The sequence below is a fragment of the Lissotriton helveticus genome, chromosome 3_1, assembly GCF_964261635.1.
Source record: "Lissotriton helveticus chromosome 3_1, aLisHel1.1, whole genome shotgun sequence".
Taxonomy (NCBI): domain Eukaryota; kingdom Metazoa; phylum Chordata; class Amphibia; order Caudata; family Salamandridae; genus Lissotriton; species Lissotriton helveticus.
In genome coordinates, this window is record NC_136061.1 from 272,419,366 (window position 1) to 272,446,517 (window position 27,152).

Sequence of the window (27,152 nt, forward strand, 5' to 3'; positions counted from 1 at the left end):
GTTATGTTATGTTATTGTCGATTTATATAGCGCACGGCTACTCGGGCAGAGTGTTCCGTCGGAAGGAAAATATACATCAACTGGGCTCACCTCCTCTCGCAATTGGCTCGGTTTTGGCTCCCAGCACAGAAATGAATGTTGTGGCAGTACCAGGACCTCAATGGTCATGCCCAGATCGACAATCACTTGCACTATAGCCCGCGGCCGTCACAAAACGGACCACGGAGCAGCGAGGATTCAAACCATGTGCTAAGGCTTTTGCCAGATTTTAATTGCATAGACCGAAACGGGACGAATTAAGTCCATGCCCACGATCCCACAAGAAGGAAACACTGGGATCACCACCTCAAGTGAGAGGAACAGTGAAACAAGTGACAAAATGGCATTTTTGAAATTCACTAGATGTGCCATTCTAGACTGCAAATGAGCATTGAGGTCCTGATGAAAACCCCGGGATGCAAGGGGGTTTGAAACGCGTAGACCTTCATTTTCTGGCCTTAAGAATTGTGAATAATTCTGATTGGTTGACTCATTGTATGTAATTTGTGTGATTTGTTTTCTATGGCTTGTATTGAACAAAAATTTAGGAAAAAAATGTTCTGTTGGTTTGAAAGGACCGTGTGAATGTGAGTGCTGGACATTTGAGTGAGTGACAAAAGGGCTGATTGCGAACGCATGGAGTGGTATGAAGATGGTGAAATGGATGTTAAAGGGAGAAGATTGTCGAAATATTTATTTTAAAAAATTGAGAGGGTGACTGGATTGGTATGTGCAAGTGTTTTAAGGATTTTTTGGCTTTTTTGTGATGAAATAATTGAAATAAAAGACATTTTTGATTAACTCGGATGGAAAAAGAGGTCTATGGTATATGCTGTACAATATGTACCCTCGGAATTAAATTAGAGTGAATAGGCATCGATAATTAGCCCAGGGCACATCAGAATGGCTTGCGCAGAGGTGTGTGAAAGATAAGTTTGCTACGATAGAGGTAGCAAAGCCTCTATCTGGCTCGAATCCAGCCTCCTCCTCACCACCGTAGATGAGCATATCTTCTCAACCATGCACACTGACCAGTTGTATGGCCTTCTTCTTCCGAGAAACCCCCTATGTCCGGCCAGCAAAGTGCAACAGGCTTCTATATTTCACCTGTCCCCTGATTCTCAGATGACTTCACCCTCTCCACAAATAGCAGACCTCTCCACTTACACACACATGAATACATCCCACACGTCAGTACCACACACCCTCTCCTCCTTACATATTTACAGATGAAGCAATATATTGACCTGTTCTACAGGCTCTGTGCATGCTGCATTGCAACGGACTTACCCTTTTTTATTTGCAATTATTTCCTCCTTTTCATTGTAATAAATATTCCTTATTTTCTAGCCACTACCCCATCCACTCCTACATTACAAGTCGTAGAACTGTGTGTGCGTACTCTATTCTCTGAGCAGTGAACTACGCACGAGAGATAGAGGTAGGTGTAGGTCGATGCCTGAACCTTTGTGAATTGCATTTATGAGTATGTAAAGTAGTGGTACACGAGTACTACCCTTCATACTAGTAAATGCCATCAATTGGGGGAAATATTTTTTGTCTTCAGTACTCACTTCAGATGTTTTTAATGATTGACACTTCTTGTGACTGCGTCTTCTGCTGTGAGATGAATGCTATGGAGGATGTAAGTTGACTTGCAGTCCTCAGCATGAATGTAAAAAACCTGTCCTCATAAGATCGTTTTAACGTTTGTGATTTTCCTGACTGCAGGGAATGCGTGCACGATGAGGAACAACAACAGCAGCCGTTTTGGGAAATACATCCAGCTTCAGTTGAACAGGTACACTGGCACAAGTACGCTTCTTGTTTACAAGAAAGTAGGGTCGATCAGTGTGAGCTCTTGTTACACTCTGTCCTGCCATACTTCTTCTTAAGAGATCGAGCCTTTAGACTGAATTACCAGGTCAGCCCTCCGATATAATCGACACGCTAGACTTCTGTTTTTACATGACTTTTTATTGCAAACCTTACAGAGCTGCAGTGGGTGGTTTGGCTTCTGGCGAATCTGTCTTATGTCAAATATTCTGGGTTCTCGGGCTGGTTTCTGGTGTACGTTCGCAACAATGAAATTCTCTAATTAGAGCTCTATTTCTCATGTTCCGAGGCCTACAGTAAATACTCGGGGAGTAAATGCGTTTGCTTCACCATGCTTGGCATCTCTAACTCCTTACGGGAGTTTTTGTAGTTCAGGATTTCAGCAGGATAATGGGCAGAGTAAGGTTGCTAACGCTGTATTGCTACAGCCATATCTGACCTTGGTTTTTGTACCGTTAACAATAGGCAGCTTTTGCCACTGCAATTCTAAGTGAAGTGTAATATATAAAAGAAACGTAGACATTTTTCACTTATTTCTGGTTGCTGTGTCTGGTTTTGTGTAAAACAAAATGTGTATCTCTGAAGAACATGTTCACCCTGAACGGTACCATGGCACTGAAATGAAGTAAGAGACTCAGTAGTACTCATTTTATCGACCTCAGAAGGATGAGAGGCTGAATGGGCCTACCATGATTCGAACCCGTGACCATGAGGTCAGACACAGATTCCTGCAGATGATGCATTAGTTCACAAAGCCCCCAGACTGGTAATATTTGTTTTGTCCAACAAAGCCCACCATGCGCGGTCAATGCTGGAACGGTCGGCAGTCCTCCATAAAAGGCTGTTCACTCCCTCTATTGTAAGTTACTCCAGATAATGTTGTTCTAGTACAAATGACGGAGTTAAAAGATTTTTTCCAGGTGAGCTTTGGTAATCGTGTCTATCTTTTAATATTTGCTCTGCAACTCCTAACTCTTACCGCCCCAACCCTACCTGCATTTATCCCACTGACTGAAGAATCCTTCCTCTGCTTGGCTGATCCTCACTAATTGCAAAGTACAACTCTAATCTCCCGTCTTCTGCTGTGTCATTGTCCCATGAAACCGCACTGACCCTTCGCTGGTTGACTGCGAGCAGGTACAATTGCCCCCTCATCAGAATCCCCTTTGATTCTTTCATAACCTTCTCCACTCTCCCCTTCCTTTGCCTGAAGAAGGCGCGTGTGCTCAGTAAATCGGGGACCCTATTAGCGTCCGTATTTTTTTGCGTGAAAATACTAACTGTAGCACTCTTTACGTTGAGCAATGATTTGATTATATCACAGCACTCGTAAGTCCTTTTCACTTTCGTTCAGCACATCCATAAGGGATTTGGAGGTATAGTATGCTTATCTGTAGTTTATGAAAACTGACTGTGACAAGACTGATGGGAGGAGTGTACCAAGCATTGGCATAGCCAACAGGTCTCGCCTGTTTAGGCTTTGCTAATGTTTAAGCCAAAAGTGAAACTACAGTCTGTGAAAGAACTAGAAATCAGGGCTGAGGCAAGACAGTAAGAGTTAAGGAAGAGCACTGAATGGACAGCAGAGGTACAAATTAGGGAAAAAGGGCTTAGGCAAAACAACGAGCCTCCCAGCAAACCTTGAAAAAGTTGGCTACCTTCTCTGTTCCATCCTGTGGCAGCTGCCCCAGGCCAACATAAAAAAAGAAGACTTGAAATCCTCTTCTAGGGACAGAAACAACTTGTTTGTATCCGAGAAATGAAACTTCCCCAACGGAGATGGCCCTGCATGTTTTTGAAAAACGACATTTAAAAGATGACGCCAGACCTTGGATAAATCAGCTGACTCTAGAAACGCCCCCTCCCTGCTGTTTGTTTAATATGTGCAGAGGGGTCGGTGGGGGAAGGGAGACCTGCTGGACGTGCACGCCAAGTATAGCAAGTCTTGCATGTAAACAGAAGCAGCCAGGGGTAGTATAGCATTTTAACTAATATGTGGAGAATGTAATAGATAAGTAGCTCAAACAGAGCCACAGGCAATCAGCGGTACAGAGTATAAGGGTATCATGCAATGCAGTGCTTTATCTAGTTCAGGAGTAAGAGGGGAAACCATGGTCAGGACAGGGGTGCAATGGGGGAGACTGTGGCACCCGGAACTGCATTCTTATGGACTGCTTCAGTCCACTACTCCATGTTGTTTACAAAGAGAATCGCAATTCAGGGCAGTAAGAGGCTGCCCTACATTTTTGATAAACATGTTTAGAGCAGAGAATAAATTATGGCACGCTCTGCTCAAAGTACGGAGGCTTTGAATTGCTCTCTGAGGAGCTCCCTTTCCTCTGCAGAGCTGCCCACACCATCTTGAAAGCACTCAAGCCGTACCACGTGAGCCAGTAGTATACCAGGCATCAAGGAAGCCTCCCGTGGTACCCGCCTGCCCTGCCCTTGCCACTCGCAACCTGAGCCTGCCATTTAACCCATCCTCAAGACAATTGTTTTCAAATGCAAAATTTAATTAAACTCCAGTCGAAATGAATGGGGTAGGGCTGAAGAAGAATTAGTTTCAGAAAGTAGTGGAAGACCATGAGAGGAAGTAATTGGGTAGGAGCTGAGGATGAAATGCACCACTGAGGAGCTAAAAGTAAAGCTAGTCACTGCCGCTATGCTCAAACTGGATTGGCCTGCAAAGCGTAAGACTTGTCGAGCAAAACGGCAAAGGGCCACAAAGAGGAGTGGTGGGGCGGGCAAAGAGAGACAAGGGGGAGGGGTGCAGGCAGGCAAAGATGACACAGGGACACACAAAGGAGTGGTGGGGCGGGCACACGGAGACAAGGAGGCACTGCAGCTGCTGCCCTGTGCGTCTCTGCTCGCTCCCGCGGCAAGATGTCGTGGAAGTGAACCTTTCAGAAGAGGTGGGACAGGCACCCACCTTTAGCCATTTGAAGGCTTTGATTGTAAACAAAAGACACACACAAAAGCCAATCCAATGTGTGGGAGAAGTCAGACCCACACAGAGTAGACACAAGAAGCCTTGCAGCGCATGCGCAATGCGCTAAGCTCGACCTAAAAATTTGACCTGATTTTACAAATGGTTGATTGGTTCGAGAATTCTGTTCTGCAAGGTTCAGCCCTGCTATGTTTTGTGAACCAAGGAGTTCCAAATGAGGATGTGAACAGAGAGTGCAAAAGGAACATTGAGGTGCATGGTGAGGAGTTCAAGTCCATATCTTTCGGAAATTATGCTTTGTCTAGATTACTATGTTCACCTGTAGACACACAGTCCTTAAACTGACTGTCAAATTCATGCACGGTTTTGGCAATTTATTTATTTATTTATGAAACTTATAAAGCGCGAACAAAAGCCCAAGGGCGTCTCGGCGCTGTGGACGTGGCAGAAAAGAGAAGTCGAGGAGAATTATTGGTTAAATAACCAGGTCTTTATTTTTCTCCTGAAGATGGCAAGAGTAGGGGAGGATCTGATGTCCATGTCCAGGGAGTTCCAAAGTTTGGCGGTTGAAACAGTGAATCGACGATCACCCCATGAGACTGTTTTGGTCCGTGGTACAGACATTAGAAGAGCATTTGTGGATCGTAGTGATCTATTCGGGACATAGAATGCCAGGGGGTTGAGAAGGAATCGTGGCCCTTGCTTACGGGAGGCTTTGTAGGCAATACACAGTGCCTTGAATTTAATACGGTTTTTCACCGCTAGCCAGTGATAGCCTTTGATGAATTGGGCAACGGGTTTAAACTTTGGGGTACCTGAGAGCATTCTTGCTGCTGCATTTTGTACAGACTGCAATTTACGGGTGACTTTGTGCTAGGCATTGATAAGGAGTCCATTGCAGTAGTCCAAGGAAGACATGATAAATGCTGTAATCAAAGTTTTACCTGAGTTGGGGGGAAGAAAGGGGAGGATTTTTTTCATCGATTTGAGCTTGTAAAAGGACGCTGAGACAATGGAGTTTGCGTGAGCGGCAAACGTTAATTTGTCATCGAGGAGTACTCCCAGGTTTTTGACCTTTGTGACAGGTTTGGGTGGAGAGCCCAATTCCATGGGCCACCAGGATCCGGGCCAGATAGGGCAGAGCTTGCCGACTATCATTACTTCCGTTTTTCCGGATTTTAACTTAAGGCAGTTGGTTGCCATCCAATTACCGATGGCAATCATGCCATGCTGAAAGTTGGCAGCTATTTCCTCTCTGTTGTTTTTTATGGCCAGGACTAGTTGAGTGTCGTCCGCGTAAGTTGTTAGGCTCATCCCACATGCCTTGATGACTCTTGCTAGATCTGCCACATAAACATTAAATAGCTTAGGACTTAGGGATGAGCCTTGTGGGACGCCACATGGTAGTGTCATCTGGGCAGAGCTGAAATTGCCCAGTTGAACCGTCTGGGTGCGTTTGGAGAGAAAGGAGGCGAGAAGATCTTTAGCTTTATCCTGGATGCCTATGGCATTGACACGGTTGATCAGGATGTTGTGCTCGACCGTGTCAAAGGCTGCCGATAGATCAAGCAGAATAAGCAGTGCTGTCCCTCCTTGATCAAGAATGGTTCTTATCTCCCCAGTGGCTTTAATAAGTGCAGTCTCAGTGCTGTGATACTTACGGAAGCCGAACTGGGTGTCATCCAGTAGGAGATGATCTTCAATGAGAACTAATATACAAGATGGCCACCAGGTAGGAGCTGCCAGCGTGAGCTCCCGGGTTTAGGGATAACCTAAGAGGTTTAAAATCCCTGTTAAAACCCGAGAACCCACGCAGCAGCAACCAGCCGCCACCGAACAACGGCTATCCCCGAATGCGGAGCAATTCCGGAGGCATCCTGGCCAGGATTGAGGTCCGGAGGGGATCAACGTAGACGAAGAGGAGTCACCCTGTAGCGCTGCGACTCGGAGCGCCCAGCAACTGCCAAGACGATCGGGCGATATCAAGAAGGTGAGGCGGATTGCTGGGGACGTGGAGCCAGAGTATTCCGAGGCAATTAACAACGGGCCCCCAGTATCAGAGGAGCGACGTGAAACCTGACTAGCCTCGCAACCAGGGGACGGCAGGAAGGGGCACCAGTCTGGGAGCCTGGACGTCGGGGACGTGAAGCGGCGGGAGGAGGTTGGAACCGGAGCGGAGTGACACACACAGGCTGCGCTGAATCTTGGAACGCTGACAAGCCTCGACGCGGGAAGATCAGGAGGAGGTGAAAGAGCACGGCTGTGACAGGGGGGGCGCCTGCCTGAAACAGCATGAGTAGCATAATGTTCATTTGAAAATTCAGGGGCCTTGAGGATATATCATGGATTATAGGCACAGTAACTTGTAGGCAAAGTGAACTACATACAAGATTGTACACAGGATGCGAAGGGAAACCACGGAGCAGCGCGCCTGACCTTAAGATGGCGGCCGCAGCAGACAGCTAATCGAAGTGCATAACCAAAATGCAAAATAATCAGGAAAAAAAAACCTAAAATGGCGGAAACAATCTCCTGGATAGTGAAAGCAGACTTACCTATAGAGAAAGCCTTTCCACAACAGAAGTAGGTAAAAGAGGACTTCCAATTCAGCTGACAAAGAGAGAGGAGCTATCCCAAGGACCGAATCTAGGAAAATGAAAAAGGACTAAAAAGCCAGATAGCCAGCCACAACAGGTGAAAGTGAAAGAGGACTAAACAGAAATAGAGAAGGGTTTTCTAACAATGACAAGGAATAAGGAGCTATCCCTTGGGTTGAAGACATGGAAAACAAAAAAGGACTAAAACAACAGAAAGAGAGAAGGTCTTCAGCACAGAAGTTATAACATTCACGTTGGACATCTTGAAAAGTCTTCTAAATTAATTGAAAACACAATAAATAAATAAATCATGTTGATCTTTTTAAAAATCACCACAATGAAAATAATTTATTTTAAATTAAATATGAAGATGTAATAACTGGAAGAGAAATTAATATAGGTAACGGGAATTAAGCAGCACATGCGAGAGAGATCCTTACTTACTCACCCAGATACTTCTTTAATTATAATCCTACATTTATTCTAAGAATAACTCATACCTACTTGAAGAGGGAAACGTATTCAGTACGCACCACATTTCACAGAAATGGAGGAAAACTACCTGGAACAGACAAATGGGAACGCCTACATCATAAAATACCCAACAAATCTTTCTAAAAATGCAACCAAAAAATTTAAGCATAACATTTTGAGAAAAAACCCTGACACACTGATCTCTGACATTTCTGTGTGTATGGCTAAAGGAGTCATCACGAAAGATATGATATTCTTCACCAGAAGAAAGGCGAAATGGCGCAATGCCCTTACAACGTTGCTCTATATAAATTCCACTACCAACATCCCTCACGGTACAAAATATATGACTAGAGCAACACCTAACCTGAGAGCCGACCTCTGCATTACTATCTTCAAGAATGGGATAGTGTTGATCCAAGCCTCTAATAACAACTTGGAAGAGTTCGACAACTCTTTCTCATTCCTAAAAAGAAACGTAGAGTCCTCGAAGCCACTAATACACCCGAGACACTTAGAAGACAACCCGGTCATACCCAACAACACCAGTAAAGTAGTTATAACAACAAGTGTACGCCAGAATCTTGATCAATCCTTGCAGCTAAGAGTCACTAGACCTCTACAAAACCTGTCAGAAGACAATATAATCTCATCCGACAATATCTCCACAACTAGAAACTCCACCAGTAACCAACAGAGATCTGAACAAATGAACACTCCATCCAGGAACCTCCAGGAACAGGTTTCTCAACCAGGAACCTCAAGCAGAATAGAATGTGCGACGGCAAGGAATGAAGCTGAGAAAACACGAAAGACATATAACATTAACAACGACCCTGAACCACCAAGCTTAGTCAGAACGTCCATCCCAGCAATTTCATCAACAATATCTCCAAAATTGGAAATTCCTACAGTAACCGACGGAGAGCTGAACAAACTAGCACTATATCCAGAGAACTACAGGAACAGGTTACTCAACCTGGAACATCACGCAGAACAGAAAGTACGTTGACAAGGAATGAAATTGAGAGAACACGAAACACATATTACCTCAATAACATCACTGGATCACCAAGCTTAGACAGAACGCCCATCTCAGCAAAAATAGTCCGAGGAGAAAACCGATCTAAGGTTAAAATTAAGAAGAAAACAAGACATGGACCAGAAGGGAAATTCAGGAACGGTGAACATCAAGACCGAAACTTACAGAATAAGTATCCCATCACGTCACCTAAGATCATGAGAAAAATTCATGAGATCCAAACACAAATCAGAATCCTTTCCCAGGATCTATTAAACGCCCTGAAAGGGATAGAAAAACTACATGATACCACAAAAAAATCTCACACGGAAATAGAACTCATCAAACAACTATTAAATACATCCGAGGACAACAGCAAGAAGAGAGCGATGCCACGGACAACGAGACAAAACAGACCTGAAAGGAATCAAAACTCTCTTTCAGAAGCAGAGATACTAGATTTACTCAGGGAGTATGAACATAAGGACCCCAATAAGGAACAGGCAATTGAAAGAGTACCGATTGACGCAAACAGAACACTCACGAGAAATGGAAGGAAACCCAATTTCAACAACCTACAACAAATCCAGCTAACCACCGATACATCTAATAGGATCACATATGAAACAGAAAAATCTTTAAAATGCCTATTGCTCAACTGCCGATCGGCAACGAAACATGCGCCTGACATAGCCGATATCATTATCAATCAGGGAATAGACGTTACCATCCTTACCGAAACATGGCTTTCTGAATCCTCGTCCCCAGTCTTAGACCTGCTGGTGCCCCCACACTATAACATAATGAGGCTTGACAGACAAAAAAAGTCAGGAGGTGGTATTGCTTGTATCTACAGATCAAACTTAGAAATTGGCCAATTTCAATATGACCCTCTTGAATCATGCGAATACCTAGGGCTCCATGTAAGATCGGCTAACAAACAGATCTGCAACCTACATGCCATATATCACCCACCGGGAAATAATATGAACTTCATAGACCAACTAATGGAGATCATCACTGCCAACTCTAGCAAAGACATCAATAATATATTTCTAGGTGATTTTAATCTACACTGGAATGACAACTTCGACAAACAGGTCAACGCCTTTAAAGATTTTCTTACAGAGCTAAAATTATCACAAGCCTGTCTGGAACCTACACACGAAAAAAGAGCTACACTAGACTGGATTATTTCAAAGGATAATGACATCTCAATCCTCTCAATAGTACCATGTGACTGGTCAGATCACCACTCCATAACATTCTTGATACCATCAAGGGAGAAGATAAAAATCACCCAACCTAGCAAAATGAAAAGATGGATACGTGAAACCAGAGATTCAAACATGGATCTGCTAAGGGAAAGTTGCAAAAAAGACCTCATCCTACCTGACAACGTACAGAATGTGACGGATCTAACGAACCACTACATGACCACAATATCGCAAATCGTCAACTCCACCTTACCACTCAAATTGAAAAAAGTATCGGAGAAGACAAAAAATCCATGGTTCAACGGAACATTGAACGAAGAGAGGCGAAAATTGAGACATGCAGAAAGAAAATGGAGACAACACCCGTCCTCCCCGGAGCTGAAATCCCTAAGAAGGATCAGAAAGGAATATAATAAGAAGATCATCAATTCAAAAAAGGAATTTATCAGATCTGAACTGGAAAACGCCAAAAACAGACCTCGGAAACTGTTTGAGATCATAAAGATACAATCTAATAAACTGTCAAAATCTGCCCAAGGAGTCTCAAAAACACAACTAAGCTGCGAGGACTTCTCAACCTTTTTCAACAACAAAGCCAACGAACTGGAAAAAGAACTTAGGATCGCTGCAGATAACCTCAACCACAATACAACATCTTCACAACCTGCACTACACTCTGCGAACAACGAGACAAAAAACAAGGCATACTGGGACACGTTCAAATTACTAAACCAGAATGAGGTTACCAAAACGCTCCTGCCACGAAACCGAACAATCACTTCAACGACCCACTACCAACAAAATGCCTGAAAGAAATCCGCCATATAATGATTCCAATTTGGACTGAAATTATAAACGCTTCACTTTCCCAAGGGGTCCTCCCAGAATGTCCCAAGACAGGACAAGTAGTCCCGATCATCAAAAAACCCACGGCAGACCCGGCTGATCCAAATAACTATCGCCCAGTGACCAACATCCCTTTTCTGGACAAATTAATAGAGAGATGTGTACAAAATCAGTTAAGCAGACATATAGACAACTTCTCTCTATTGGATGATTGCCAATCGGGCTTCAGAACTGGACACAGCACGGAAACCGCAATCCTTCACATAGTCGATGATGCTCTTCAAGCACTAGATCGTAACCAATCCTGTCTACTCATCCTCCTAGACTTGTCATCAGCGTTTGACACAGTTAACCACGAAAAACTTCTAACCAGACTTCAGAACAGGATGGGAATTTCAGGCACTGTATTGAATTGGTTCAAATCATTCTTACAGAATAGAACTCGGAGATTCCTAGTAAATCAATCTCTTTCCAATTCTTGCCCTAATACAATTGGAGTACCCCAAGGATCGACTCTATCTCCTTCACTATTTAACTTATACATCGAACCACTTACAGAAATTCTACGAAATTCTAAAATATCTTACCATATGTACGCGGACGACACGCAACTTTACATCAAGATCGCATCGCTGGAAGACACTACCATTATGAATGAGGCCCTCAAAATGTCGCTAAAGTGGCTATCTTGTAATCACCTCAAGCTAAACGCGAACAAAACTGAATTCTTACTCATCGCACCTCAAAAGAATCAAGCCGAAGTGAAAGAATGGTCCAAAATGATCACAGCACTAAACTGCACCCCAACGCTAGTTGAATCAGCTAAGTCTCTTGGAATCACACTGGATGAACACCTTGATATGAAAACCCACATCAAAGTAATGACAAAAAACGCACGCTTTCATCTGAACTACTTAAGAAAAATGAAGTCATTTCTATCAGAGAAAGACCTAAAACTAGCAGTGCAATCATTGGTGATCTCAAGAATTGAATATGGATGCACAACACTTGCAGGCCTTCCAAAAATCTCTACTGCTCCCTTAAAAGCATGCCTCAATGCAGCGGCTAGACTTATCACAGGATTGAGGAAATTTGACCAAATCTCCCCTCACCTGAAAGCTCTAAACTGGCTACCCTACGAAGCTAGAATACAACTAAAAATGGCATGTATCGCCCATAAAGCAATTCATCATAACACACCCAGATATCTTGCCAAGAAAATAAAAATTGCAGGAGGAAATTGACCCATCCGGAGTGCTAATCTACTGATGCTGAGACCACCTATCTTCAGGAAGAAAAAAACTTATGAGAGATCTTTCTCTGGTGCAGCCCCTAGAATATGGAACTCCCTTTCTGCGAACATCAGAAAGATCTCGAACACTGCAACATTCAAGAAGGAAACTAGGTCGTTTCTCATGAACAAATTCCTCCAGTAGATAGTCAACTTGCCTTCGGCGACTCTACAGCGAGGGTCATCTGGATTACATATTGGGAAGCATAAAGAAGTTGAGCCTTGGCAAGAAGTCATTGACTGTACTCTTGCATCTGCCCTTTATGTGCTCGTTTTGATATATACATTATTTTTTACAGGCTACATATGTGCGTGTTATTATCCTTGTTGTTATTATTATATTCCATATGTTGTTAAGCGCTCCGATACCCAAGGGTCTAGTTCGCGCTATAGAAAACTGTTATAAATAAAAATAAATAAATAAATAAAAATGTATTGAGCGATTTGTGTATTCATCAATTTTTCTATGAGTTTGGCCGCAAACGGCAGACTGGCAACGGGTCTATAATTTTTAGAGTCTTCGGCGTCTAGGTGAGGCTTTTTCAGAAGAGGTTGGAGAAGGGTGTCTTTCCAGATGGTAGGATAGGCACCAGTACAGAACATAGAATTTAATATTTCTGTGAGTTGGGGAGCTACTATGTAAACAACTGGGAGGAGTATTGCAGGTGGACAAGGGTCATTGGCTGTGCCTGATTTAATGGTGGTCATGACGTTGATTACTTGGGTAACATTGATTTTTTGAAACTGTCTAAAAATGGACTGGGGATCATTTGTAGGTTGGAAAAGGGAATGGTCTATAGTTCGGTCTGAAAAATTGGTGTATATATTATTGACTTTATCATAGAAATAGCTGGCAAGGTTGTTACAGAAGACTTGTGAGGGCGCAGGGACCGATTGTGGGGGTAATTGTGAGAGTTTGGATACAACCTGGTAGAGTTGTTTGTTGGAATTTTTAGCTTGTTCAATCTGTGAGGAATAATATAGGCTTTTTTCTTGGAGGATCATGGATTTATATTTGGTAAGTTCGTTTTTGTAGAGCAATTTTTCTTCAGTGGAGTAGGTCTTTCTCCAGTGTCTTTCTCGGTTTCTGCATATCTGTTTTTGCTGTCTAAGAGCATTAAGTTCTTGGAAAAACTCCGGAGTCGGAGCATCTTTGCACTAAAAGAAAGACTGGACCAATTACGTAGGAGACACGGGCTGAGGGCTTGCAACGGTCGTACTCAATCCGATATCCCCTCACAATGTACTTATAATAGACAAGGGAGGGAATCTAGAACCGACTACTTCCTGGTACAGTTAAAGTCATGGAAAAGGGTGGTTGACTTTAAAATATCAATAAGACAGGATAGTGACCATAACACCCTGGAGCTAGATTATATGATCCCTCGCGAGGAAGCGATTGGAGAGGAGAAACAGACAGGAGGACTCCTTTTAGAGAACAATAGGAGACGGATAAAATGGGATACCCTCGCGTCCAGTGAAGAAAGGCTTACCTCTCTTTACGCTGGAATTATCCCTATTCTTGAGGAGGCTTTCGAACTAGGGGGCCTATCGTCCACTATGGAAAGAAATGAGGCCTTAGTTCAAAAACATACCCATTTGACCCAGAAGCTAGAATTAGTTTTTTCCACTAATGCACGCCCGAAAACACAAGGGCAGTCTAACAACTCCTGGTACAATCGCTCATGCCGTTTGGCAAAACAAGACCTTATCATGACCATAAAAGAGGGAGGCAGTATATTGGAGATCCAATCCAAAAGGCGCGCCTATAAGTCACTTCTGTACAACGCAAGACTCGAGTGGGACACACATCACTGGGAGAATCTGGCCGAGTCCCTAGCTAGCAGGGACTCTCGTAGATTCTGGAGAATCATTAACCACGGCTGCGCAGATCTTCCATCCGCAAGTGAACCAAACATTTCAGCCAATGTTTGGCAAGATCACTACCAGGGGCTATATGCCCCCGAGGCAGAGGAGCTACAACCACCCGAAGCTAGTTTCACCAACACACGTAAAACACTTCCCTTCACCTTGAAAGATGTTGAGGTGGCCATAGCGGGCTTGTCACCTGGAAAAGCCCCGGGATTAGATGGGATACCTGGCGATCTCTTTAGGCAGGAACCTATGATCTGGGCTCCCTACTTGATGGTCTTATTTAATGCAGTCCTAGAGGGAATGAGGCTACCAGATACTTGGCTGGGAGCAGAGGTGGTACCGATATACAAAAAGGGCTCGCCTCTGCTCCCCGCCAACTATCGTCCGATTAGCCTCATTGATGTCAGCCAAAAGCTATTCTGAAGGCTGATTTTGGATAGACTCCAATGTTGGATGGAAGAGACCGAGATCCTGAGCCCTCTCCAAGCAGGTTTTAGGAAGGGCGTCTCTACGGTGGACCAAATACTGAGATTAAACATTCTATTCTGGAAAACTGCATATGTAGAAGGGGGGTCACTGTATGCAGTGTTTGTGGATCTCCGTGCCGCCTTCGACCTGGTCCCTCGGGCCAGGTTGTGGGCGGTACTGGAGGACATGGGTGTCCCTGATGACATCCTACAGATTCTCGTTAGGCTCCACTCCAACAACTACGCCCGGGTAAGGTATGGAAAGGGAGGTAGGCTCACAGATAGGTTCCCTGTCCAACGTGGTGTAAGGCAGGGGTGTGTGTTGGCGCCGACCCTGTTTTGCCTGTTTACAAATGGGGTGATAGAGCACCTCTGTAAAATCGCAAATATTGACGCGCCATTATTGAACAGCAGTAGGGTGCCCGCAATTATGTTTGCGGATGACACCCTGCTGCTGTCAAAAACGCCAATGGGGCTGCAAAGGATCCTGGATGGATTCTTGGATTTTTGTAATAAAAGGGGCCTAGAAATAAACCCAACAAAATACATGGTTCTGAGCCGCAAACATAAAAATTGCCCAAATCCACGTTTAGGGCATACACCTCTGGAGAGAGTTAACGTGATTGAGTATATGGGCATAACACTCAATCACAACTTAACTTGGCTGCCGCACAAAACAAAAGCAACCACTAAACTAATCCAGAGGGCGGGTGCAATCACTAGAATCGCTAGAAAATCCCCCTTTCGCCCGTTGGCACCGGCAATTCAAATCTACAAGGCCCAAGCGCGGGGTGGTATTATCTATGGGGCAGAACTATGGGGCCACACACCACTACACTCCATCCAAGTTGCTGAGAACAACTTTATTAGGCAGCTGACGGCTCTTCCTTTAAGCACTCCACTGATACCGCTAAGAATGGACTTGGCACTGTGCCCAATTAGCGAAGAAGTGAGCCTTAAACCACTGACCTATTGGAGGCGCCTCTGGAGTAGTCAAGATCTGAGCCATTATAGAAGCGAATTGCAAGAGCTTCTTAGAACGATATCTGCATCCAAAATTCAATGGCTCAAGTATATAAGAGACATGTGTATGACCCTCGGAGTCCCAGAGCTATGGAATGACCCACAAGCAACATCGCTAAGGCTTCCCAGGAAAGCACTGTCCAAACTCTTCTATGGTTTCATGCTCCAGAGATCTATTACCTCAATTCGGGAGGGCTCATTAAACGACATATTCATTAAAATAAAAGACACTTACAGTTTTGAATATGTCCTTGATGCAATGTCTCCTGTATATGTTAGGAAAATTTATTTACAATGGAGATATGGCTCTCTTCCCTTGAGATCGCTTACTAAGAATTGGGACGATAAGAGGGCCTCACCCAACTGCCCCGCGTGCAACTATAAACTAGAAAACGATGCTCATGTGGTTTTATTTTGCAAAGCCTACCGCAACATTAGGAGCTCTTGGCTCAAGCCATATTTAAGGAACTTGGGCTTTCGCACTTATGCCCCAGCTTACAGAGTCCTTAAAACTGATCTTTCAGCGCCCACAGTATTTGCAATGGCGAAGTTTCTGGCAGCTATGTGGAGAGTACGCGCAAGGATTATAAGTGACTCCACTGTGTCATGACCAAATTCTCCTTATTATATATATATTTTTTTATTTTTATGAATTGAACTGTAAAAACTTGAAATGATTGTATTTTAAGAAGCACTTTTTTAAATAGCTAGGAATCACTTCATGGACTTTAAATTGATTAACCCTTTTGTACAGTTTTAACATTGCACTGTTGTTTGCTTGTACATATTTTATGATCACACAGATCGAAATAAAGATTGTTGATGATTTGGATTCTTTGAGGTTGCAAGCCAAGTGCAAGAGTCAAATATGTTTTATAGAAAGAACGTTTCTAGAGAAGAGGGCAGACTATGCGGCTGGAAGTGATGAGGCTCGGGAAGCTACGTTAGACCATATGATTTTACAAACAGGGAAAGTTAGCCCTGCAGAAGTAGCACAGAAGAAAACGATAAATTGCAAGTGGTTTGGTGCGTACATAGTGCAGGAGAACTTAAAATACAAGGGTACATCTCTAGACCATTTATGGTCTCTATAGTTAAACTAGGCAGGGGGATGGTGAAAATGGGTGGGTCTGGCATTTCTAATCTGCTTTCTGTGTATAATTTGTTACTTCCAGAACACAGCTTCTGACCGGTGCCTCCATCCAGACTTACCTGTTAGAAAAAACGCGAGTTGCCCATCAGGCCCCCTTGGAAAGGAACTTTCATATCTTCTATCAGGTTTGCAATCTTGTCTGCATATATTATGAGAACTATTTGTTTCATGTGAACATTTGCTGCTATTGTGCGTTGTTTGGATTGGTGTGCACTGCATTTTAATTAGTTCTTTTCATAAAAATTAACTTCTAAAAGTGTTCTAAAGCAAGCAGTGTAAAAGCAAATCCGTCTAATGCTGCCATTTTTTTTGTGCTCGTTCTTACTGCAGATTACAAAAGGTGCAAGTCCAGAAGAAAGACAGGAATGGAATCTTCCAGTTAGTTCAACGTTCTTCTGGTTGCCAAATTCAGATCGACATCTGGAAGGTAACAGCAATGCAGAGGATGTACTTTGTTTTTAACAACTTTAATGCTTTTGCACATTAACATCTGCATCATAAATATATGAAACCGCCGCAAATGTGACTTCTACGGGTTCTTTTCTGCTAGCACGTCTGCACAGCTATAAGGATCCTACCCTTTTCTAGATATTCCCCTCCATTGTTCTTATTCAAAGAAGTATCCTTTCCTTTATCCGTGGATGTACCGTTATAATACAGCCCGAGGCCCTTGTGACCCCAGGTCGTTGGAGAGCCCCTCTAGGGTGTGCTGCTCTTCTACCACCCCCCCTCCGTCCCCACCAATCGTTCCCGCTTCTTCAGTTTGTCTCCCCAATCCTGGAAGTCGTCAATAACTCATTTAGACCTCCTTGGCCAACACCTTTTCAAGAGTACCTCTTATCAATTTGTATGCACCCATCCCATGGCAATTCAATATTTCGCCAGAAGGAGCACAAGCTGAGGAAATGTATATTTCATTTTACTATTTTGGGGCGGCTTACTATACCCAGCAAGCATTGTGCAGGCGAGAGTTCGAGACGCATTCCAGTTGCTTCCCAGATCTGCTCAACCACCGCCTTCCAGTATGTCGAGACCTCATTGCAGAATGAAGGAATTTGGCATTCCCCTGCCATAGAACATCCCACAAATATCCAGTGTAGCTTAACTGGTGTGAGGTATTTAGCGATGTACGTAATTGAAATGCAGTCATTTAAATCGTACATGTCAAAATCGGACCGTACCCAACGAGAATGTCTCCGGCACTCCCTGATATGAAATAAAGCGTTCCCTCCCCACCATCCCAGAACCCGGCATCCACCCTCCTACCAGCGTGTAACAAACATGGTTAGGCTCATGCCAATAAATGATTTCAGTGCCCACAGGTCCAGTCCTCTAAAGTGAGGACGCTAATTACTATTTGCTTGCAGATCCAGTCAGTGTGACGTACCAGATTGATAAATTCCACCTCTTGGTTCAAGCCCCTTTATCAGTAGTTCCTACAGAAGTGTACCCCACAATCCCCCATAACAACAGTTTCTCACTGCTGTCAGAGTCCGTTATCCATTTCGCTGCATATTGGACATGTGCTGCATAATAATACAGCTCCATATCCAGTAGCCCCATTCTGCCATCCTCCGGATCAAGCTTTAGGGTGTCCAAGGCCACCCGACTTATCTTTCCTACCCAAACCAGTGACACCAGTAGACTATTTAGGTGCTTTAAAGTGGTACGAGGTACAGGGCACAGCGAGTTTTGTATCACATGTAGACACATGGGGAGAAACACCCTCTTGGCGATGGCGACCCTTCCCATTATAGACAGAGGTAGCCTGGTCCAGAATTGGATAAGTACATGCAAGCCTTCTATCATCGTCCCGATAGTGTACTGTTTCTCAGATGTTGCTGCACCCATTATGCCAAGGTATTGAATGTTTCCACCTCCCAGGGCAAACCCAGGTCTGGAAGACCTTTAACTGGGACCTTCGCCAGTGCACCCAATGAGAACAGTGCGGCTTGTTTCTGTTTACCCGTAGGCCCGCTGCCACATTAAATGCCCCCAAATGTGTCAACAAGTCCGGTATAGACTCTCTCTGCCATGTTAAACAGAACATCATGTGAGTACAGAGAGAGCACATGGGAGATGTAACCCACCCGGTTCAACTGGGCATCCAGGACCCTCCAGAGCCTAATAGCCAGCAGTTCCAGCGCCAGTGCGAATAAAAGCAGCAACAGTGTATATCTGTCTGGTGCAGTGGTGCACCCCAAAGACCTTTGACTCCACTCTGCCACTCCTGACTCGAACCCTGAGGTTCGTATGTCTCAATTTTTTCCAGGTACAAAACATTAGGCCAGATCCCATTCCCTGTAATACCAATGCCAAATACATCGGGTCCAATGTATTTGAAGGCCTTTGCTATATCTACCGATGCCAATACCAACTCCTCGTCCCAGCTTTGCACTGAGTGCAGTATATGTGATGGGTGTCTCAGATTGTTGGCTGTGCTTCAGCCCAGTATGAACCCACACTGAACTTGATGTATTAATAACGTCACCACTCGCTTTAATCGCAGTGGCAAAAATGTACAGAGGACCTTGTTGCCAGAACTGATCATTGTTTAAGTTGGATAGGATGTAGCATCTAGTGAGTCTTCCCCTGGCTTGGGCATCCTACAGATAAGGTCCTCCCACATTGTGGAGGGCAGCTGCAGTCCGTGCAGGTAACAGCGGTGGGGCTGGGTAAGGGGGGGAGGATTTCGAAGGATCATGCAGAGGGAAAATTAAATAAATAATTAATTTTCCCTTGGTATGGTCCCTCGAAATCCCTCCCTTACCCGGCCCACACCGTTGTTACCTGCAGGACCGCAGCTGGTGGAGGGTAAGTCCACCCATGCCGGAGACTCCTTGAAGACCGCTAGCAAGTTTTCTGTTAGTGTGGGTTTGAATGCTTGATAAAATTCTATCGGAAGACCATCACTACCCGACGCTTTGTTGGGGGAAGAGTGCTCCCAGGGCCTCCCACACCTCCTCCAGCGTGATGTCTGCATCCATCTCGTCCGAGAGGTAATCTCAGAGGAACCACCCCAGCGAAACAGGAAGCGATGGCGTCCGGAATAGCTGGACCTTCGTCTCGATATACCTCCGTCAAGTGATCCGTAATTGTGTGGTTAACGACCATCTATATAGTGATGTAAAGGTATGTAATTGATTGAATAATCACAAACCAATGTACACCTTGACTCTACCTTTTCATCCGCCAGAGGAAGCGGTCCTCAGCAATTAAAGCACCCTAAGTGTTCACTGAATCACACAAAAATGGAAGCCCACTGTCCCACTACACAGTTCACTCCTTAGGTGATTCCCCAGATCAAATCCCACAATCCTATCCATGCAAACGCTGTGCCTAGCTCTCCTTATTCTTCTCCCTCTTCATGCCTCTTTAGGCAGCATTTTTTAAATGTAGTAATACACTGTAGTGATGTCATGTTTTCTGATGTCATGAAATTAACACCCACAGCAAAAGCAGCATCTTCCGAGAAGGAAAATCCTAACAAATGCAACCACCTCATCCATGCCTCCCTTCAAAGGCCTAATGTCCTTTTAGCTCCTCCCTACGGTCTTTAAGATGTCATCAAGAATGTATAATGACATATCCATGCCCCACACGACAGAGAAGCATTTCTGGCGTTTACCAAGAAGAGCTACTCAATGATTTTTAAACTTGTTGAATGTTATAATTTTGGGAATGCATCTGATGGAAAGGTCAATGTGGAGTGATTTCATCAACATAATGCATCATAGACCTTCCGATAGTGTAGAATTGTTTTATTTATTTTAAGGCCACAAAAACCTGTCCCATCATTTCTTTGTCTACGCAGTATAAAATATCAGAATGGGTGTTTTAACTAGAACACGGGCCTGTCATGCTGCTTTGTTCTGTAGTTTTGGTCTTCAGCGTACTTAGAACACACTTATACCCTCACAGTATCTTATAGTTAATTGTATAAAGATGTGAATAGTACATGTGTGTGCTTGGAGGTTGCCACAGTATTACAGTGCTGATCGAAGGTGTGCAGCCAACTACAAGAGAGTATCAAGGCACACTAATACTTCCCTTGCATTTGGTTTGAAATGGCTGTGTAGTGAAAAAGCAAACGTTTATTTTGTAATAGCTATAAAACAGAAACAGCTATCCAGTGCAAAGCACAGCTATTGATCCCTTTTGTTTACTGACACAGAGAACTTTTGGTGAAGTTATAAATGTAGTTCACATCACTGCAATCACTGCATCCATCACTCATCTTAGTACACGTAATCCTTTTGAGGCTCCGGAGGATCCGAGCATTAGAGCAGCACGTGGGCTCATTTACCAATATTCCATGAAAAGGGTATACTAGAAAAAGTATGACATTCACCAAAAACCAGCGTTTGACTGCAAAGCAGCTATATGTTGCGATGTATTCTGAATGAATCACTTCTTTTTGCAAAATACAATATAACTTCCGAGCTATGGCTCTGCTTTCTCTATTCCCACGCATCTCCATGTTTTGTATATTTGGGTTTCTTTAAATATTGAATTAAATAATTAACCAATTGCATCCACTCCTTTTTCAAACAAGTTAATCATGCATTATTTGTTTACCTTCACTATTTAATGCAATTATATACATGTTTATTTCATCATTTAATTTGCAATAAATGTCAGTCACAAGCAAACCAACAACTACTCACAAATCATCAGTCCAGTAATGATATGCACAATGTTCACCCTGCGTCCAAATGCTTGGATGTAGTTAAATAAAACCCCCAAAGATTACGTGCCAATGTTGCTATTTAAGGTAAAAATAGCATGCCCTTTACTGTAAAAACATGAACCAGGTTTTGGTTTGTGCTTTGCACTACACAATCATTTTATTTTTATTTTACAGTGATTTAACAAACCGTAACCAACCAACAAGACCAGGGAGTGCTGAAAATGGGAACAGAGCTTCTGTAGTAGGGGATCTCTGTGTATAGTCATAATCTAGTGAATAGTCCCGCCTATGTGCGTGGACCCCGGAGCAATCAAAAATAATCTCTTAAGTTGTCCTCAGTGCAGTCCTGCATAGACACTTAAGAGAAAATTAAAGACAATAATGCAGCCTATACCTGCAAGGCTACACTGTCCAGCACTTCACCTAGAAATGCAAAGGATATTCCACCAACATCACATTAAACACAGTCTGTTAAGTTTCACCCATAGAGAAACTTCCCCTTCACAAAATCCTTGGAATGATAGAGAGGAAGGGATGGACAGACAAGCCCCAATAGGCTGCCATTATGTGTCTGGAAAAGGGATACCGTGCCTTAAGGAACTCTCCAGAGACCCTCGGTATCCCATAATGCATAGCAAACTCCTTTTACTTTCAGTTCTCTTTTCCGGCTCCAGCTAGCAGGACCCTGGAGCATTAAGCTCTCCCTTTTTTGGTTTAATTCTAATTGTTTGACACTTTTCAAGTGTTTAGAGTGTTTCACTCGACGTCTACCTACTCCTTCTTCCATTTGCTGGGGTTTTTTGCCACCTTTTCTGTCAAAAATGCCTGCATTGTTCGACAGATGCCTGAGTGTGCCAGGAAGAAGGCCAAATCGGACGTCCACAGAGTGTGTATCCTCTGTCTCCCTTCATCCCATGTCCCTGAAGATTGTGAGATCTGTCATTCCTTTTCCAAGAGGACCAGGAGAGAGAGGGAGAAGATCCGGCTCCAAGGCCTGGAGCTGAGGAAACTTCAGGATCAAGGTGGGTCTGGGTTTGGGAGGGCTGGATCTGAGTCCTCTGCCCGTGCCTGCGGCCTCTGGGGGCTCCCCAGTCAAGAGAAGGCCAGAAAATGGCACATTTCTCCGTTGACGGCCTCGACGTCTGCGTCGAGAGGGTTGACCACCGTGTGCTCCCCGTCGACCCAAGGCTCTGGGTCGAAGCGGCGTCGCCGTTCGACGTCAAAGGGGCTGACGTCGAGACCTCGGACGAGGTCGACGTTGAGGACTACATCAACGTTGAGGAGTCATCGACGTCGTGATGGTTCCAGGCACCGGCTCTCGCCGTCGAGGTGACACCGTCGCTCGCCGTCGAGGTCTACTTGGCGTTCGACGTCGAGGAGCAGGCACTGGACATCAAGAAAAAGGAGATCGCCGTCGAGGGATGTGTCGACGTCGAGGAAGAGGTCGACGTCTAGAAAGGAGAAGTCAACCTCTGGGAGGCGATCCAGGGCAAGGACGGCGTCCCCGGGCTCGGTGGGCAGCTTGTCCTCTGCTTCCACAAGCCCCCGGTCGCGGCGGCGCCGGGATTCGTCTACTAGAAAGTCCGCTTTTAGGACTTCATCGCGAAGACCTGCAAGGAAGAGGAGAGTGGTTAGATCTTCCAACTCGGAGTACTCTCAAACCTACTCACCTTCTCGGCTGAGGTCGCTTACGCCTCCTCCGTTGCCGCCGAAGAGTCCCACTCTTCCACCTCTTCCTAGGACTCCTCCTCCTCCTCTTCCTCCTCTTCCTCCTCTGCCGAAGACTCCTCCGCCTCTGCTTCCTCCTCATCGCCCTCCGCCTCTTCCACCACGGCCTCCTCTAAAGTCCGTCTCTCTGCCGCGCCTCCCTTCACCACCTAAGGGGACGCCACAGCCGAAGACTCCGGCTCTACCGCTGCAGCTTCCACCCCCGACCAGGCCAGTGGATCGTCCACGACCTCGGAGGTCAAGATCACGATCCAGGTCACGATCCAGGCGAAGACGTCGCTCTAGAAGTGGTCACATGGGTAATGGGACCCCCTCTATGCTTAATTTAATGACCAGGGAAAGAGAGGACAATACTCGTAAAAAATTTTATACTAATATTCCCCCGTGGTCAAATCCTAGTTTCTTATGTGGCAAGGCTCACAACATTAAGCAAAAGACCTCCAAATTAATCCAGGTACAACAATATCCTTTCTTTCATTTTACATATTTTATTTCTTTTTCTGTAGTTTATCAAAAAATCTTTAAAATATTTTTTCTTTTTTAATCTTTTCTTGTGTATACATCATTTCATAAACACGGATAATAATCCAATCAATATTTAAAAATACAGTGAGAATACAATGTGTAAAGAGACACTTAGTGCTTTTCCCATGAAAAAATGACACCCTATTTGTCACACATCAATCTACATACATACTCACTCATTCATACCATTCTACAAATTAACAAATACAAACACAATTCCTAAGGTTGAGATAACACAGATTTTGTTTGTGTAATTTCCACGCCAGGTCTACGCGCGTTTCGGTGGGTTCAGACCACCTTCCTCAGGACCAGACCAGAAAGAGTTTCACTCTCTCTTCTTCCTGTGTGTGCAGGGTGCCTTTTGTTTAAAGTTGCTCAACTGTGACCAGTGTCTTTTTCGTGCAGGTACCGACTTTTCTTTAAAAAATACAATGCCCCAGATTTATCGTGGATGTGTTGTTATGGGGACTACTCTTTATCTTGGTTTGTACAGCAGAGTGGGATGATTATATCGATGAGGCTTGTATTTTTTATATCTCCCCAATTTTATCATAAGTACATCACTTGTAGGCCGGTTCTTTGTCTTTAATTAATAAAGTAGGACGATGCAGTTATTTTTCTGTGGTTCTCACTTTTGGTCACCTTTATTTCTTCAGGAGCGGATATATTCTTAGGTTATCTTGTTGTTCATATGCTGGCCATGGTGAACTATTTTCATTTCTTCGTTTTCGAAGTTGGTAGAGTCTTGTTTCGGTATTATAACCGATGGATGTGGTCCTCCTGCATCGTCTCTTCTTTTCCGACCCACGTTGTTAAAAGTAGCTAGATGTGACGCTTTAAATAGATTCTGCATATACGCGGGGTTTGTATTTTCGGCGTATCGTGAACCGGAAACTGTTAGGTCTGGTTCCGCTCTAGAAGTGACCTTTGTTCATCTACAAGGTCCTGGCGGCGTCACAGACAAGATCGGTCGAGATCCCGTCATACGGATTCGTTCAGTGCTCGGAGGTATTCGCCCACTCTGTCAGATTCACCCCACACGAGAGTGTCGCCAGTGGACGACATTGTCCTTTCAAGAGGTGCTATTGCGAGGGGCGGCGAAGCTGGGTATTACCCTGACGGTGCCCACGCCTGCGACATCAGTGATCTTCGAAACCCTCCATAAGGGGCAGCTGTCTCGATCCCTGTTGCCCTTGGTGCCGGGGGTGGAGGAACCGGCGATGGAGCTTTTCCTGACGCTGGCATCAACAAGATCCGCCCCCTCCAGGCTGCAGAAGAAATATAGACCTCCAGACTCTGATCCGGCGTTTCTCAGATCGGACCCGGTCCCAGATTCTGTGATGGTCACGGCTGCCAGGAAACAACACGCTACTGCTCCATCATCCACGGAACCCCCGGATGAAGAGTGTAGACAGATGGATTCTGCGGGTCGTAAGGTCTGTGGCACGGCTGCTACATCTACGAAAGCCGCTAGTGCCACGGCTCTCCTGGGGCGATACGACCGGTCGTTGTGGGATTCCCTACAGCAGTTTTTGGAGCATCTCCCTAGGCACAAGAGGGAGGATTTTCAGGAGATCATCAACGAGGGCATGATGATGTCCAATCAAGTGATCAGGGCGGCGGCGGATTCCTCGCTTATGGCTGCCCATGGCTACTGCCACGGGATAAATTTGAGACGTCATGCCTGGTTGCGCCTGACGTCGATGAAACCAGAGGCCCAGGAGAGGGTCGCCAACATGCCGTTCTCTGGAGCGACATGGTTTGGAAAACACGCTGATGAGCAGATGGCCCGCATGAAGGCGGAGGCGGAAACACTGACGGCTGTCGGGTTAGAGAAGCCGAAGGAGCAGAAGAAGACTTTCCGCCCCTTCCAGAGGCGTTATGGTGCCCAGGGCAGAGGGCAAGGTCGTCAAACTGGCCAGCAGCAACATCAGCAGCAGCAGTACCAGAGACGGCCTTTCCAGAAGCGACAGAGGGGCAGAGGCAGCCAGCAGTCCTCCTCGTCGCCCAAAGGCCCGGCCCGGGTCTAGGCCCTGAGCTGCTACTTCCCCCTCGTCCGTTACCCGCTCCGGTGGGGGGGAAGCATCCAACATTACTTGGCAGAGTGGAGAATAATTACTCAGGACAAGTGGGTGCTGAATATTGTTTGCAATGGATACAGTCTTCGTTTCACCAGCCCGCCTCCAGCAATTCCACCGGTTTGCTCGCAGTTCCGACTGCGCGAGCTCCAGGCGCAGGCCGATACCCTGTTAAGAAAAAGGGCGATAGAAGACGTCCCTCTGTCTCAAAGGGGAAAGGGCATTTACTCACGTTTCTTCCTAGTACAGAAGAAGGACAAGAACGAGTTCAGGCCCATTCTGGATTTGCGGCAAGCAAACAAATGGATTCGCAGGGAAAAATTTTCATGCTGTCATTGCACCAGATCTATCCTCAGCTACAAAGGGGAGACTGGCTTTGCACGATAGATCTGCAAGATGCGTACTTCCATGTGCCCATTGCACAGAAACACCGGAAGTTCCTGCGCTTCCTCGTCGGCACCAATCACTATCAGTACACCGTACTACCGTTTGGACTGAAGTCTGCACCCAGGACCTTTTCGAAATGCATGGCTGTGGTGGCAGCGCACCTGCGAAAGAACAAGGTGTTTGTCTACCCGTACCTGGACGACTGGTTAATCAAAGCCTCCACCTTCCAGGAAGCGCAACTGCACTTCAACAAGACGGCTGTTCGGTTGAGCCAGCTGGGGTTGCACATAAACATGTCCAAGTCTGTCCCGATTCATGCCCAGTGCCTGCAGTACCTGGGAGCTTCCATCAATATGCTGTCAGCAAGCGTGTTTCCTTCGGAGGAGAGACGCTTATCGATCCTTTGAAAGGCTCAGGCTCTCATAGCTGCTCCATCTACAACAGTGAGGACGGTGTCTTCTCTACTGGGATCGATGGCCTCTGGCATCTTCCTCACTCCACATGCGCGCCTCCAAATGAGACCGCTGCAGGAATGCTTGGAGGATCAGTGGGACCAGAGGAATGGGTGCTGGGACGACAGGATCCAGTTGTCTCATCACGCCCAACAGTCCCTGAGATGGTGGTGCTCAGCAGAGAATCTCCTCAGAGGGGTTCCTTTCCACAAGGACATCCCCACTCAAACTATCGTGACGGATGCGTCTCTCCAGGGCTGGGGAGCGCATTCAGACCATCTAGAGATCCAGGGAACGTGGTCTCCGGCGGAGTCCACGTATCATATCAATTTCCTGGAACTCAGAGCTGTTCACTTGGCACTGAAGGCCTTTAATCCATCCTTCCAGACCAACTCCTTGCTTGTGCAGACGGACAATACGACCACAATGTATTATCTCAACAAGAAGGGGGGCTCAAGATCGCGCACACTGTCACAGGAAGCGCAGGCGATCTGGCACTGGCTACT

General features: G+C 45.2%; 1 protein-coding gene across 4 annotated transcripts in view; it reads left to right on the forward strand.

Annotated features, from left to right (window-relative positions):
* Positions 1-27,152, forward strand: part of MYO19 (myosin XIX) — a 580,271-nt gene that overhangs the window by 213,296 nt on the left and 339,823 nt on the right. For all 4 annotated transcript variants that reach the window (XM_078679796.1, XM_078679798.1, XM_078679795.1 and 1 more), the window contains 3 exons: positions 1,771-1,840; positions 16,809-16,911; positions 17,117-17,213. In XM_078679796.1, the coding sequence (XP_078535922.1) occupies positions 1,771-1,840; positions 16,809-16,911; positions 17,117-17,213 (270 nt within the window). The remainder of the gene's footprint in view (positions 1-1,770; positions 1,841-16,808; positions 16,912-17,116; positions 17,214-27,152) is intronic.